The sequence below is a fragment of the Phytophthora sojae genome, assembly GCF_000149755.1.
Source record: "Phytophthora sojae unplaced genomic scaffold PHYSOscaffold_4, whole genome shotgun sequence".
NCBI classification, from domain to species: domain Eukaryota; phylum Oomycota; class Peronosporomycetes; order Peronosporales; family Peronosporaceae; genus Phytophthora; species Phytophthora sojae.
The window spans coordinates 3,605,147-3,621,190 of NW_009258118.1; the positions used below are offsets into that span (position 1 = coordinate 3,605,147).

Below are 16,044 nucleotides of genomic sequence, written 5' to 3' on the forward strand. Positions count from 1 at the left end.
TATTGTACATGCAGATCCCAGGATATGGATCGCTATGCCGCTCATGTCCTCGATTGACACTCGGGATGGAGGAGACCGACGACGCCACGGTTTGATTTCGCGAACATTCGACAACCTCACGCACACGTGTGCAGGCGTTGGACAGCGTGGGTTAACTTTGCGTGGGCAGCGTTGGCGTCCCTCTCGATGCGTTGCTTGTCGTGTCCGATCATCGGACTCCGATGAAGTCGACAAATTGGAACACGAGCAACCTGAGCCCAGATGTATCTCTAGAATGCCTCGAGCACTTCGTTTCCATTGGCGGTCGTTGCTTAGTGTTCGCGCACGAAAACGCGTTGGAAACACGCGCTCGCTTCGACTGCAGCTGCAGACACTCTCGATGCAGATGGCATTCAGTCACTGCCCACGTTGAGCCGCCTGAGTCGAAGAATTCTTCCCATAAATTTCATTTGGCACGCTGGTGACGCAAAAACAATAGACAGGAATGTTGATGATCTGGTACAGTATACTCCCGCACAGAAATTAGAGTTGAGTAAGTGAGTCAACGAATATATTTACAAGTGGAGATCCTTGGCTTGTGGAATTTCTAACACGACCTAGAATTGTTTTAGTCTTTTAAATAATGGGCCTCATGGAGAGCAGTTCAAGGTTGGATGCGTTTGGTGCAGCCACAGCACTCGCGACCTAAGTGTTGTCACTACATTGTCGTATCACGGAGTTTTGTATGCTCAACTTCGGCAAGCGAGATCGCAATTTTTCATGAACCGCAAATTTTTTTAGCTTACTTCTAGTACTTCGCACGTGTATTTTAGTTTTGCCGACCCGAATGCTGTAGTTCCCAACGACACCAGCAAACTCGGCTACGAGTGCATTTAATACTGCCGTGACAGTGTCCCAGTGACATTGCCACGCCCAAAACTTTCATAGAATATGGCTCGCCAGCCAACGTTCACACCGGCAAAGACCTCGTCGACGATTCCGTTGAATCCGTCGAAAAACTGGTCCCCCAACTCGACCAACGCGATAGACGCGAAGACTTCGTACGACTCGCAGTCTTACACCCAACGCAGATCCCCACCGTCGTGTTCCTGGCCCCAGGTACCTCAACTTCCTCAACATGATGGCAGGCGTGGCAAATGGCATCGCCACACACCACGCAGTTGTATCGCCTGGTATCCAGCAGCTTCACAGCACCGAAGTGCTTACTGCAGCATTCACAGGTCTGCACGGTCCGCTTGTCGGTCCACTCGGACTGAGGCACAAACGTCGACGGGTCGAGCTGTCGACGACGAAGGTGCGAAATGACTCGGCTGAGCACTGCCCCGAACTTGGGCATGTAATACCGAGTCGTCAGTCTCGGAGCGAGCCCGCCCGCCTCAATGCCCACAATGTACGCGACCTTCGTCTGCGCGTCCAGCTCCCCTGAATTCTGCACGAAGTATCCCGACCGGAACATGCGACTGCGGATGAAGCCTCTGGGCACGTCAAAGTCCGAGATGTCGCACAAATTGAGCGAGTCCCAGACGCAGTAGCCCACGGTCGAGCCGTCCGGGTAATGAATGACATCCGTCGCCACCACTACACACATGTCGCGGTGGTTGCGCTGCAGCGTCCGCGCCTTAAACGCCGTGTAGCGCACGTAGGACGAGCGCATCGGATGCTCCTCCGACGGATGCTCCAACACATTAAGAATTCTGGCGTCCATAATGTTGTCGTACATGATGCGGCACCGCTGCAGCAGCATGTCCGTGTCGGACACGACGAACAGGTTGATCACTTCCTCGACCGACGCGTCCGTGACGTCCACGCAGCAGAACCGCGTCTGCTCCTTGGTCACGCTCTCCCTGTCTTCGTAGTAGACAATGCCATCCTTCCGCATCTTGCCGCGCCAGTGGTTGTCCTCCGTGCCCTCGCGCATCATGCTGTCCAGGACGTCGTCCACCGCCGCCGAGATCTGCCTCGAAAGCACGTTCTTGACTTGAGGCGACAGCTGCAGATACTCTGGCGTTCCTCCCACTGATAGCGGCACCCCCTCGTCGTTGTAGCTCGACATGGAGCTCTGCGCCGTCAATTGGCGCGAGAGCGACGTCGAAGCGGAGCGCTTAGCGACTTTGGAACTCGGCATGGAAGGCGTGCGAAGGTGTCAGTCGACCGGCAAATCTGTCAATGAGCTACGGACGCGGTGGAGACCAACGAGTGAGAGATCCGGACGCTTTACAACAGGGTTGCAGCCGATGCGAGATCGTGTCAATCGAAAATTGAGTCGCGGTTTGCTCAAGCCGGACCAGAACGGGCGCTATGTTGACGGACGGGGCGGATAGCCATCCCAAGCCTCCATGCGCCACGAAAAGCGCAGGTTGCATATGCTACACATCCTTCGCCAGATCCTCCACGCGATGTTCGCTGTCAAGGGCCAACGCACCCGTGGCATGCAAGTTGATCATTTGTTTTGGTACATGTTATACATGTACTGTAGCTCTGCTGGCACAGTAGCAATGCACTGAAAGCCATCCACGGAGCTTTGGTCAAATGGACTCGGGAAAGAAGCCGGACGCTACGTGTTGGCGATAGAAGTCGGCATCGTCGGCATAACATGCTAAATGGCTTGGACTTCCTTCATAACGGTACCGACGTCCATGTTCTCGCCCTGGAAGTCGCGAGCATACACTTCTCGAAGGCCTCCACGATCTCGAGGATGTGTTTTACAGATCCGGATTTTCCAAAAAGTGTGTTTTTTTCGGTACGATTTGCTTCAAAGTCGGCAGCTGAGCGAACGAAGAACCAGGAAAACGTCCTCCTCGAGACTTTGGCCATTGATCTCGTTGATGATGACAACCGACAGGCACATTTCTCAACGACGCGCGTAATGCCCGACGTCTTCTCTTTGCGTAGTGCCCGTTGAAGTCCTCGTGTGAACTAATGCTCCCGGATGTTGCACACCAAGAGAAGGTCTTCAGGATCTCGCTGCGCGAATTTCTTCTCCGTCACTAAATCCTGAGCACGTCCACGGCCCAAAAATCCTGTACTTAAGTAAGAAATACCTGATCGCATTGGATACTTTTTCGCTGTCGAAGTGACTGTACCATGAAAACAATCAAGACGTTCGTGAGCTTACATCCATGAACTGCTGGAGTTCGCGAGTGTTCGACAAGTTGTCGACGACAACCGCACGCGTCCGTTGGTGAACTTTGGAGTTGGGGCGGGGCGGGGCGGATGATGTCTGCAGAACCGATTTCGAAACACGTGCAGGTCGTTCCCAGCTGGATCCCTAGAAAGCTTGATATCGCTTGTCGTGCAGTGCATTGCACCATCGACCCAACATGAACAGTGCAAGTGTATGGTGGTCATCGTCGTCACCTTGAAAGGACGCAACGATCCCCAGGGTTAGTCGAATTTGGGAGGACGCGACGGATCATCCGAGGAGGCGGGGGAAGGGAGGCAAGGCAACATGGGGGAAGAGACCGGAGCTGCCTCGGCGCGTGGTCGACCGGATTCCAGCACGGCCAAGAACCGAGATGCCGCCAAGAAGCGGGCGGCTCTGTGGAAGAAGCAGATCAAGAGCTTCAAGCTCAAAGACGTCGGCAAGAAGGTGGACGCCGTGCGCTTCTGCGCCCAAGACGAGCGGTTCTTCCGAGAACAGGCGGAGGTGCTCCCGCTGCTCGTGGGGTTCCTGTCCAGAACGAAAGTACGCAAAGTTTGTATGGTTCGCATATCCAGGGCTTCGACTTACAGTGCCCTTTACCAACTTCACATAGACCCCGGATCTAGTCGTGGAGACGCTGAGTGTGATGTACACACTGCTGTCAACTCCAACTGCCTCTGAGAGCAACGAGTCTGACGCTGAAGCCATTCATCCAGAGTTGAACGGTAAGATATAGCTACGATTTGGGTCATACTTCTGTGCAAGCTTCTGACGTTGAATATTTCGTATTTCAGCTGCGTTTATCCTCAATCGCAGTGTGAGCGCCGACTCAGCGTGGAAAGCAGGAGAACCGTTTATCAACCTCTTCAACTTGGCTACATTGTCTCCAGACATTCGAGTAAGGATTTCCTGGACAATGAGTTTGGGCACGCAAGGCACTGAGTTGTTTATTTTTCTTTACAGATCAAAGCAATTGAAGTGTACGACCTTCTCCTTCGAGCCAGCATTGCACACTCTGAACCAGCAGCTGAAGCCACCACGACGTTGCTTCAGTTTCAGTCCGTTGGATCTCCTTGCTCGGCGTTGCTCAGTTGTCTGGGAGTCGATAACGGCGAGTTGCAGTTCGCTGCTTTGTTGTGTCTCCGCTCGCTAATGAAAACCTCTCCGAACGAGGAGTTTCTAGAAAAATTCGAGATGGAGACGGGTGTTTCTCGCACATTGGAGTTTGTAGTTCATTCGGAACGGCGATTCCACCGCCCAGCGCTCGACATTCTGGAACGATTATCTCATTTCGGTAAGTCGTGAGTTGGTTTGTTGTCTTGATAGTTGGATGCTCACTAACACTGTTGCGTTGTCCTTTAATCAAGAGTGCGGGCGAGAATACTTGAAGAATAATGATGCAGCAAAGTTTCTGCGTGATGCGATCCGGGAAGCTCAGGAAACAATTGTGAAGACGTCTACGATTGTTCCTGTAAGTGGAATGGATTCGAGTCCGTTATCGTCTGAGGACGCTCCGTTATTATGCGCCAATATCGAAATTATTTGCCAAGTCTTCGCTCGATTGACTCTCGCAAAGGAACAAGTGGCTGCAAACAACTACGTTGCAGGAGACCAGACTCTGTTCATGGACTTCATCGATGCTGGGGTCGCCATACTTCTCTACGACATCAACAGCGCTCTAAATCCCGTACCAGTCCCAACGGAATCTCCACGGACGACTGGCGGCGCGGCAGCGGCGGCAGCAGCCACCGCTAATGCAGCAGCAGCTAACGCCGCAGCTTTGGCGTCATTGCTCCCGTTCAGTATAGACCGTTGTATGGCCGTCATCTCCACTGTTGGTCGTTTGGTGGAGCATAGTGAACTATGCAAGGCGCACGCGAAGTCCAAGGGGATTTTACCGGTGCTACTGGACTGCTTCAAGGTGAAAGGGGCGGACAAGCTTCATCAAGTCGGGGACAAGCTTCTTCACTTATGTGTGCACGTGGGTGACGCACCCGAATTCCTTCACCGTCGTGCTTCCCAAGAGCATGACAACGATGCCGCTGAAAACGAGAGTGACAAGCAACAGCAAGAGGTGGAAAGGAAGCGAATTGATCCCAACATCCTCTGTGCAGTAGCTACTGGCGTGGAGGCTGAAAATGAGTTACCAGACGCTCCGTCGACGGGAGAAAGACCTCCTCTGGTGGCGGTTGATGCTGTATTGACTCTACTGGAAGCTAGTCATGCAACTGCCAACGAACCGCTGGTCTTTCGCCACCTCCGATGGATCGCAGCTTTAGTTGATTTGCCAGGGAATGCCAACGCCTTGGGCGAGCGAGCCGTCTCCCTCTTTCTTCAGATTTTGGCTGATACTCCGTCAAGTGAAGAGCTGCGCTTCGCATTCTTGGCGAAGTGCATCCGCGCGATTGTACTGCAGAATTCCGCTGCTCTGGAGGTACGTTGCTGTGCTTAGTGGTTTGTTCCATGCTGGTGGTACCCTCTAACTTTTCAGTGTTGTTTAGCTTTGTGGAAGTGCGCACCTCGATCCGTCCGCGCCCTTCTTCAGCTTCCTTCGCAACGAATCGGAGCCGATCGAAGCCGGTCAAAGTTTCTCGGCTGATGCAAACTCTACATTTCTATCGCAGCCTATTGATGAAGATCCATCCAAACCTGAAGAACTTGACGCCAGCAAGGATGAGTCAGAGCCAGTTAGCGATAGCTGTCGGCTGGAGTGGATTGACGAGTACGACGAGCAAGCAGCTTTTGATCCAAACCCTCTAACTGAGGCCTGCCACGATGTCGACGTTTATCTTTCGGTCGCCGACGCGCTGACCGCGTTGACTGGTGCGTTTCTCAGGTGGAACTCGACCAGTAATGGGCCGACCACAACCGACTTCAGCGAGCTCATCGCTTCCAAGCTCGAATCGGAGCACGCCGCATCGGGAAAGGCCGGAATTGCCACAACGGCTGGGAGTAAGAAGAAGTTGGCAACAGATCCGGTTAAAGCATCAGCAGTGGGGGAAGCAGTGATGCTGGCGGTCTTGGAGAAGGGCATGCAGGTGCCCAAACTAGTCTCGAAGTACGCTGCAGTGAACCCCTCCGTGTGCGTGACTTTGCTGGAGCTTTTGAACAATTTAATGACTGTTCCTGGAGGACTCAAGGTCCTGCTGAATCTGGCAAAAGCTGAGCTACAGACGCACGCCCAAGCCGAGACAGTAACACCGGGTGAAGCCGTTAATGAGTGGCCTCTGTCAGCTCAACTATCTGCTCAGTCAGAGCACGCTCGCTTGCTTAGCCCAGTTCTGGGCGTTCTTCAGTCCCCTGATACCTCCTTTATCGAGATCGAAGCTGCCGTTCGGACGATTGCTGTGCTGACGAGTGACTTGGAGACTACGGACAAGGAACCACCTACATCGGCGCCTGACCCTGTTGTTGAGACTGCGAAGAGCCCGACTAAAGGTGCAGCTGCTGCCGCTCCCCCTCCTCCTGCCGCTCCGACTGTTCCAGAACTCGTGGTCAGGGAGAGCGACCGCTTCATCAATGCCGCTCTGGGTTGTGGAGCGCTAGTGCTGCTCCTAGCCTTCATGGACCAAGCTCGACTACCAGTCGGATCGGGAGATTCACCCGACCGAGTGAGGCGAATGGAGACGCAAATTGAGGAAATGGTGATGAAGTTCATCACTTTGGCGCAGATGAAGCAGGAACACATCATTACCAAGTACCGGGAGAAGCTCGAGCAAGAGCAACCACCAACTACCGAATCTCCATCCTCAACGCAGCCTTCAAAGGACCCAGAGTTGCCTTATCAAGCTCGGTGGGCTCAATTGCTACTTGATCACAAGTTCAGCGTTCCTCGCTTTGGCTACGAGTCATACAGTGCGTTACTTCTCGCTTCAGAGCTCGCCCTCCCCAAGCTCGTCTCGACGCTCCTGAACGCTGGAGCTTCCTCGAAAACCGCTTCACCTGAGGGGGTGACGCCGTTGATGATCGCGTTCCTCGTCGGGAACGAAGAGATGGTTATCGACCTGCTCGACGCCAGCGCTGACGTGAACGCCATAACCAAAGACGGCCACGATCTGACGGTATGGAACTGCACGCTGGCCTCTCCGGTGAAGGCGCGCGTGAGCAGCATGATCACAAAAGCGTACAGCAGCTCGGACGCGTCAGATATGGGGATAAGCATGAGCTCTAGGATTCAGCTGGACTCGATCGAGGGGTCTCTGCAATTCCTCGACATGTGTCTAGACGCTGGCGTGGACGCCAACGTATCGAACGCCAACGGAGACTTCCTCCTGCACGCGCTTCTCTCTAAGTCCATCGTACGTCGCAAACTACGTGGACTGGACTTGTGCTTCCGCTACAATTCCTACTACGAAGACCGCAGACGCCTGCAAAGGGCCGTGACTGAGCTGGTCGAGGCGCATGGAGCCAATGTCAACAGCTGCAATCGACTGGGCCAAACTCCGCTCCATTTGGCGCTGTTGTACGGCTTCACGGGCATCGCGAAGATCCTCTTGAAGCGTGGAGCGAACCCGAATGTCCAGGGCGTCTACGGGCACTTGCCATTGCACTACGCGTGCCTCGGATTCTGCGGTAGTCTCGACGGGAGCGACGGTGAAGCTGTTGAGATAGCGCGTCTACTGCTGGAGCAAGCCACGAAGTACCCGTGCACACTTGGAGTCCACTCCGATCGACGCAAGCACAAGTCTGCAGCTGAGAAACAGGCGCTGGCGATTGAAAACATCCTGGAAAGCGGCTTGCAGAGTGTCGTTGAGCCCCAAGCGATCGTCCAGAAGCTTGCCACTGCCCAGCAGATGCTCACGACGCCATCGTTTGTAGGGGAGTTTCTGCCCTGGCACTTTGCGTGTGGAGCGCACGTGCAGCTCTCGTCGGTGTTGTGCCTTGATGACGACATGCAGAAGTGGTTTGAAGCCAACGGACAGGCTCGAACTGGGATTGTAAGCTATTTAGTCAGCGAGTGGGAGATCGACATCAGAAAATGCGCTAGTGAGGGGGTGACAGCGCTGCACTTGGCAGTGAAGAGCGACGTGAACGGGAACAACCTGCCGGTGGTCGACTTGCTGCTGGAAAACGCTGGCTCCGGGCTCAATGTGAACGCAGTCCACGAGCACATTCTCATCGACACTTTGCCTGTGATCCCGAGTGGAGCGCACGTGGTGTTTGTCGACGAGGATCAAGATATGAAGCAGGCGTTCGTGTCTTCCCGGTCCATAGACAGCAAGTATCACATCATTCTCGCGGATGGACAGCACGTCGACGGCATTGCACGCGATCGTCTGCAGGTCATCAGCGATCCGCACCAGAGAACGTCGCACAACTTCCACCACCACTACAAGTATCTGCTGCCGATGGAGAGCAGGTTCGCAGCTTTACACTACGCGCTGCAGTCGAACCAGGACACGCTGGCACTGCGATTGCTAGCGCTGCCGAACATCTCCCTCGACCCTGAAGGCAGTGACCTGCCGCTTCTTGCGCTCGCGTGTGCTGCTCGCCAGACGCCGGAGGTTGTGAGGCGGTTGATCACCCAACAGGCGAACATGCGCGTGCATCTCCCACTGCGAACGTCCAAGTGTGAATTGACGGTGGTAGATGCGGGCACGTCGCGTACCATGGCCAAGAGGAAGCACGCCGCAGCGCTGCATTACGCTGTCATTTATGACGACTTGGGGATGGTCGAGGCGCTGGTGTCGAGCCCAGAGGGGTATGTGCAGCCGAATGTCCGGCGGTCGGGAGATGGCTTCACGCCGCTGCATTTGGCCTGCGAGATGGAGAATATGAATATTATCAAGCTGCTGCTCGGCCGTGACGCGAGTTTAACGCAGTCGTCGAGTATGTCGGCGCATGGAGTGTCACCTCTGGAGCTGTTGATGAAGTTCGACACCGTGGAGAACGAGAGGATCAAAGAACTCATCAATGAGCACTACTTGAAGCCGGAAATGCTGCTGGAAGGGTCGATTACGGCCCTCAACCCGGCGGTAGGCGACAACAATGAAGCGAATGCTGGAACGGAAAGCCAAGCGAACGAAGTCGATGACAGCGATGCACCGTCGTGCGCCTTGTTGCGTGCGGAAGAGCACAATTTTGACCTCTTCGAGCGCGTTCAAGGCCTGGTTGGCGACAAAAGCGGCTCCCTCGCTCGACGGCTGCAGAGGGAACTCGATAAGAGCGACGCAGTGCTCGGATTGTTCTTCGATCTCCTGAAGCAACCGGTTGACGCTACTGAGGCTGAAGCAGAGTCGCAGCAACCCCCGACACCACTTATGGCGATTTTCCAGAAGCTGCGCCATCCTCACGAATGCTATCGGCAGTATATGACTCGGTCTCAGTGGAAGCCCCCCAAGAACTCCAAGATGTCCCGCATCGTAAGCAAGACGGCGCTTGCACCAGAAGAGGCTCCAACCGAGCCTACATCATCACAACAGTATTCGTAGCAGATAGGAGGATAGCTACTATTGGTAAGCACCAGTATGGTTTGGATTGCATCTAGCACGTTTCGATCTTGCCTATACATAGGAAGGAGAACGCATCGACAATCAATCTCTTACCCAAAGGCGATGAAGGTTCTCGTCGAGGAAGAACGCGGTGAACATGCTGATTTCTTGTTAGGCGGACCGCCAGAGGTGCCTCAGCTGGATCTGACTATTCTTCGTGAAGCAAAGCAACTTTCCAAAGCTGACTTGGTTCAAGCCCGACAATGCTCCTTCGAAGACAGAGCTTCCCATTTGCTGCCTCCAGTGCACGCCAACACCACTCGAGAGCAACGAGATGAAGATAGTAAAGCGGGATTTCGTGGAAGTCAAACAGCTCGAATTCGCTTTGCTCCTCCTCCACGATCAAAGCCCAAGGCTGCTGCATATCCTTCCCGCCCTAACCGAACCCAAAGCTGCGAACTTCCTACTGATCTCAGCGAGAAACAACTGAATACAGCTCGATGCTTCAAGGCATTGGAGAATTGGCAGCAGTCGATGGAAGCTGGTGTCTTGAAAAACCTCCTGGGTGACGTCCACGACGTTCTCCACGCAGCGATTTATCAACAGCCAGAAGCAACATTCGAAGCCACAGCAACGAAGGAGCTACCTCTGAATAATGTCCCTGAGCAGCTTGAATATTTCTCGTTGGTGGCGGATATGCAGGAGAAAGTGAAGTTGCAACAACAAGAACGCAAGCGGCTGAGGTCCCAACTCGCCATGGAGCAGTCCCTGGAGCAGGATTTATCCACGCAACTGCAGCAGCTCGAGCGGGAACTGACCCAACTGCACATGCGCCACGCCCACAACCGCGCAGAGATTGAAGGAGAGCGCCGTGCTGTTCAAATTCTCGAGAGAGACTACGCGTCGCTCACCGAGCAGGAGCAGGAGTTGCAGCGCGACTGCGAAGTGTTCGAGCTTCAACTCGACACCCAGCGAGCGCAACTGAAGGAAATCCGCAGCCAGCAGCTCTACCTGGACTTTGTCTCGAGCGCTCCGCTTAAGCGGCACATGGAGGAGAAGAAGTGGCAAGAGCAACACGCCGCTGTCGCTCTGCAGGTTCAGAACGCTGAGGCCGAGAACCACGCGCTCGAAGCTGCGAACAGGAAGCTCGAAGAAGAGGCGGCCAAGCTGGAGACGCAGTACGCGCTCGACATACAGACCAAGCAGCAGTCCGAGACGGCGTTGGCTGAGATCCGCGCGAACTATGAACGACTCCAGGACGCCTTTGAGCGAACACGAGTGTGCTACACTCCGAGGCCTGACTGGGACCGCATCGTGGACGAAACACCCGAGCTGTCCGTGCAGAAGTATCAGTGGGAAATGATCGACACCAACAGCTCTAAAGATTTAACCGTCTCAGTCAGCAACAACGCAGATGACGATGAAGAAGGAGGAGTGCTCGAGCATAGATCACTCGGTCTGGCGATAGCAGAGGAAGAAGAACACTCACACAGCAGAGGACAGACGAAGACACTCGTGAGAGAGATGCTGCACTGGATCGAGCGTCTGCAAAAGCACTGCGGGGTCAATCTACACCTAAGCCGGGTAAGTTTTATCGTTCTCTTGTCATTGAATTACTCTAACTAAGGTTTTGTCTTGTAGATCTGGCATGACGTTGAGGAAGCGCGTGTGGAGCTCAACATTCTGCATCACCAGTTGGATCGAGCGGTTCGGAAGTCGTCGATGCTTTCGATCGCTCTTCCGAACGCGTCGGGTATCATTACCATCGCCGCAGCGACGTCTCCAACGGGGTCTCCACCCAAGAGAAGGCAGGACTATATCATGGCTCTGGGTATGCACGAAGGCATCCCGATGTTCCTACGTCACCGTGGAAAGCTAAAGAGGAGGATCTTAAAGAAACTGGACGTGGAGAAGGTTGTGCGTAAGGTCTGGGTCGAGAAGCGCAAGCGCGAGCAGCGCAACCCGCTCGGACGGTTCCCTCTTGAGCAAGTTCTGTACGAGAAACTCCACCGCAAGTACGGATTCCAGCCGTTGATCGCCGAGTGGGGGTACAACCTGCTATTGGCGCTGCAAATGTTCAGCTGGGACTCGGAGATCGAGATGTTCCTGCTCTGCCTGACTGGCGCGGTCTCCGACCTCGTGTACGTGGACCAAGAGCAGATGATTCAAGGCTGCCAGCACCTACTGCTGCGACTGTGTGAGCTTTACAACGTCGAGAGCTTCGTGACGGAGAAGCGAGTGCTGCTGAAAGACGCGCTGGTAGCGCTGCGGACGTTCTTCCCTCTGAAGACTTCGGGCCAACTGCAGGCGATAGAGCAGGCGATCATCCGAGATATGCACAAGATGAAGCGCGGGGGAAATGACTCCATCTTGTACATTGAAGACATCCTCCCGCTGGACGTCAAGTATCCGCTGGGATTTTTCGTGAAGACAATTCGGACTCAGCACTTCAAGGAGATCCAGGATTACTACGCGCTGCTTTTCAGGTGTGTACACTTTTGCCGCAGGATTTCGGGGTGAAGTGTCTCTAACGTGTATTCGACATTTTAGTGAGCTTGAACAGCGCGACACCGAACAGAGAGGGATTCTGCCACTTTCTGCCGTGAAAGATGTAGGTATTTTGACTGAGGGGAATGGAGGTAACGCAGATAGTGACAATTTTGTGGCGGTTTGATGTTGTCAGGCGATTCTGGTCATTGATCCTCTGGCCGACCCGACTGCGGTGCAGAATCTCATTATGAAGGCTCTGCACGTCAAGGCTCGTGCTCATTTGCACATGCGCGAGCCTGTTCATTACAAAGCCGTACTGAGGGTAAGTTTGACAAATGCTACATTTTTGCAGCGGGGCAGCGAGCTAACGAGGACGTGTGTGAACTCTCAGAAACTAAACTCGACGTGCTTGATGAAGTTCGCGTTGAACTTTGATCAGAACGCGGAGGTCAATTGGCGACGTCGTCCTGGTGCAGGCTACATTGACTCCGCTACGGATAGCACGAAGCCGCACAGAAAGGCATCCCAGTAAGACCAACACAAGCAAAATGCTTAACGATATTTGCTTGTGGCGGGTTATGTTGTTTTCCACGCGTTGCGTAGAGAAAAATTCCACTTCGATTAGCCCCACATGATCGTGAAGTCCGAGGCGATGGTCTGGTTGACATCCTCCAGACTAATTTCTAGGCGCCGCGTTGCAGAATCGTACTTGGAAATCGCGCCAATTGATACTCTGGAGGGCGATGATAGCACTCCCAGAACAATCACCTTGCTCACCAGACTCACACCAGCACTTGTGTAGTCATTTTGCAGTACTTTCGACGTGAAGGTACCGGCTGACGCAGTGAACTTGGCAATTGTGGCGCTCGGGTTGCTGATAGTCTCGCCATCGTCCAAGTACAAGTCTCCGCTCGCAATTCCGTTCATTGGTAGCGCGACGAGGATATCGAAGGGTGTAAGCCGAGCAGACGCGGTAGTGAGAGCTGGCTGGTGCATCGCCACGATTAATCCGCCTCTAATGTGCACCGGCATGTCGAAAATGGTAACGTTGATCGTCAAATAGACGCCAGACGTGCGAACCTGCGAGTAGTCGAAGATGTTGTACCAGATCCCACGAGGAAAATACCCTGTCACGCTTGTTGCTCCCTTGTATATAACTGGAGTCACGAGTAGAGCGCTGCCTAGCATGAATTGGTGGTTGATATTGTGCGTGACGGTGTCGGTCGGGAACTCCATCAGAAGTGGACGCGCCATTGGCAGGCCCTCCGTATGAGCATGATAGCCAAGCGTGTAGAAATACGGTAGAAGCTGGTAGCGCAAGCCGATGAACTTCCGCCCGACAGTCGTGACTTCAGGCCACACGTATGTCTCCTGCGCAGATGAGTCCAGATTGTTGTGGTTACGGGCGAACGGGTAGAACGATCCCAGAGCCGTCCACCGCGCACACAACTCCATGTCAGAATTGCCCAAGAACCCGCAGATGTCAGCGCCGACCATGGGGATGCCGAAGAGCCCGAACTTCAGAAGGGCAGGGATTGACCAGCGCAGATCGTTCCAAGTAGCGGCGTTGTCCCCCGTCCAGTGAGCCGCGTGGACGCCACTACCAGGAAAAGTTGATCGAGAGAGCACGAAGGACCTCTTGTTGGCCAGCTCCTCCTGAACGGCATTGGTCACGATGGACTCGGTGATGCCGTACAGGTTGTGCGCGTCGTACTGGCGGATGTTGCCGTACTGTAACGCACTGGTGGAGATCCCCTTGTTGTAGATGGCGTCGTGGCTGTTGACGTTGTTGATCTTGAACGGCGGGTTGTCGTACTTGTTGCCGTCACCCGAGCAGCTCAAGCAACACGTCGTGATGGCATTGATGCTTCCAGTGTTCGGGCAAGTTACGCCCGACTGACGCACGCAAGTCGTTCCAGGGCAGAAGTTCGCGAGCTCATTCATGTCGATCCAGAGGCCATCGAAGGCGAAGTTTTTGTACATGAGCTGGATCTGCTCACCCCAGTAAGACTTGGCGTTCGGGTGGAAGAAGTCGGGGAACACCGTCGGCCCAGGCCACACCTGGCCCAGGTACGGCTTACCGCTCGTGTCCTTGATGAAGATATCCATCGACAGGCCCTTCGTGTACGCGTAGTCGTTGGTGTCGTCCGGGATGCCGGGGTCGATGATCGGCACGAACTTCTGGCCGGCGGCGTGGATCTCGTCCATGAAGGCGGCCATCTTGGCCTGCGGGAAGTTGGTCGGGTCCAGCGTGAAGTCGTGGTAGCTCCTCATGTAGTCGATGTCGGACCAGATGACGTCCAGCGGCAGCTTGTTGCTCGCGTACTTGCTCACGACCGTGCGCAGCGCGTCGACAGAGCCGTAGCCCCATCGGCACTGGTGGAAGCCGTACGACCAGTACGGCATGAGCTTCGGCCGGCCGATGAGCTTCGTGTACTGCGAGACGACGTTGGCCGGCGTGGGGCCCACCACGATGTTGAAGTCGAGCACGCCGCCGATCGTCTGGTACACGAGGTGGCCGCTGTCCATGGTCACGTCCATGCCGTTGCTGTTGAGCAGGAGCACGCCGTGGGCCTGGCCGGCGCTGTTGACGCCGAGGAAGAACGGGTGCGAGCCGTACGTGTTGACGTTGGCGGACGCGGATCCTTGGTCGCGGGCCCAGAGCGTTTGCTTGTCGCCCGACGCCATCTTGAAGTTCTCGCGCGTGCTCTCGCCGATGCCGTAGACGCTCAGGTCGCTGCCCAGCACCGTGGACGCCTGCAGGTACTGGTCCTTGACCACGAGCGAGATGCCCGACGAGTCGAACAACGTGTAGCCGTCCGACTTGCGCGTCACCTGGAACGTGAAGGGGTTCTGCGTGTAGTTGAAGGTGTACAGCGGGTCCGCTGCGGCGGCCGTGGCGGTGCTGTCGGCCCCCAGCGTGCCGGCCGTGAAGATGCTCTTGGGCACCTCCCAGCGCTTGTTGTTCTTGTCCACGATCTTGACGCGCACGCTGTCGCTCTCCGTCTTGGCGACCGTGACCACGAGCGCCGACAGGTCCGAGCCGTACGAGGTGGCCGTGGCGGCCGAGTTCACCTGCAGGTTAATGGTGAGCACACCGGCCGACTCGCTGGTGGACGTGACAGCGTACCCGGGCCCATTGACGTAGCCCTGGACGGACGGGGCCGACGTGGGCGTCTGCGTGTTCTGGTTCACGAACGCGTAGGCCTTGTATTGGTTGTAGGACGCCTTCCAGGTGCCCGTCTGTAGTGGAATGCGTGAGCTATTGCTGCTGGACACTTGAGCCTTGACGCAGGGGCTGTGGAGGCTGGTAGCAGCCACCAACCAGGTACCAAGCGCGCCATGAGGCATAGCGCGTCGGAATGATGACTACATGTAGATCGCGAGATTTACTTCGTTAGGTATCCAACTGGTATACCTATACAAAACATTGTGTTAAGTTACCGAAATGTTATATTGACAATTTCAGATTTCATTTGACATAAATGTTTGTAGAAAATCACTTTAACTTGGTAAAAAAAAAAATGAAAAGTAAATACACGAGCATGCAAAAGTTCTCAAGACAGGCAAAAAATAACACCTCTCGCTGTTTTGCTACTGTTCATTGACTGTCCATCTATGGTTCCGAGCGTTGCCAGGCTTTAGGTTGTTTGTTACATGAAGTGAACTATAATAGCTGGATCGGGTCTCACTTCAAGCTTTTGAAAGCTAAAGGTACAGGTAGAATAGGCAGAATAGTTGTCAGACTTACACTGCTCAACCCTAATAGTTCGCTTCGCTAGTCCAGCGTGTTTGGCTGTGCAAAATGCCGCTATGATGACGAGTAGTGGTCCAGAAATGCATGTCTGAAGCGAAGTAAACTTGCACGCTAAACGCCAACACGCTCCCCAGCTTGCACGTGGCCACTTGATTCATTTCTCGCGGCGGCAACGCTACTGCCCAGCTCCGCTTCCCCGTCTGTAGATACCGTGAACTGCGCTG

General features: G+C 54.6%; 4 protein-coding genes across 4 annotated transcripts; 2 read left to right on the top strand and 2 right to left on the bottom strand.

The window, feature by feature from the left end:
• Positions 1 to 949: 949 nt before the first annotated feature.
• PHYSODRAFT_499577 (hypothetical protein) lies at positions 950 to 2,125 on the bottom strand (the record flags this gene model as incomplete). The annotated part of the gene is made up of 1 exon (XM_009528456.1): positions 950 to 2,125. One exon carries the CDS (start codon positions 2,123 to 2,125, stop codon positions 950 to 952), a length of 1,176 nt encoding a protein of 391 aa, XP_009526751.1.
• Positions 2,126 to 3,448: 1,323 nt separating this feature from the next.
• PHYSODRAFT_459435 (hypothetical protein) lies at positions 3,449 to 8,901 on the top strand (the record flags this gene model as incomplete). Its single annotated transcript, XM_009528457.1, has 7 exons — positions 3,449 to 3,685; positions 3,756 to 3,867; positions 3,937 to 4,040; positions 4,106 to 4,436; positions 4,510 to 5,115; positions 5,293 to 5,576; positions 5,827 to 8,901. Coding segments are annotated over 7 exons (4,749 nt in total), but the record flags the coding sequence as incomplete, so codon positions are not given.
• A 1,428-nt stretch (positions 8,902 to 10,329) lies between these two features.
• On the top strand, positions 10,330 to 12,595 carry PHYSODRAFT_504654 (hypothetical protein; the record flags this gene model as incomplete). The annotated part of the gene is made up of 6 exons (XM_009528458.1): positions 10,330 to 10,971; positions 11,077 to 11,136; positions 11,233 to 12,059; positions 12,124 to 12,184; positions 12,257 to 12,295; positions 12,455 to 12,595. The coding sequence occupies 6 exons, from the start codon at positions 10,330 to 10,332 to the stop codon at positions 12,593 to 12,595; spliced, it is 1,770 nt and encodes a 589-aa protein (XP_009526753.1).
• Positions 12,596 to 12,684: 89 nt separating this feature from the next.
• Positions 12,685 to 15,414, bottom strand: PHYSODRAFT_314925 (family 31 glycoside hydrolase; the record flags this gene model as incomplete). Its single annotated transcript, XM_009528459.1, has 3 exons — positions 12,685 to 14,637; positions 14,692 to 15,213; positions 15,259 to 15,414. 3 exons carry the CDS (start codon positions 15,412 to 15,414, stop codon positions 12,685 to 12,687), a joined length of 2,631 nt encoding a protein of 876 aa, XP_009526754.1.
• Positions 15,415 to 16,044: the final 630 nt, after the last annotated feature.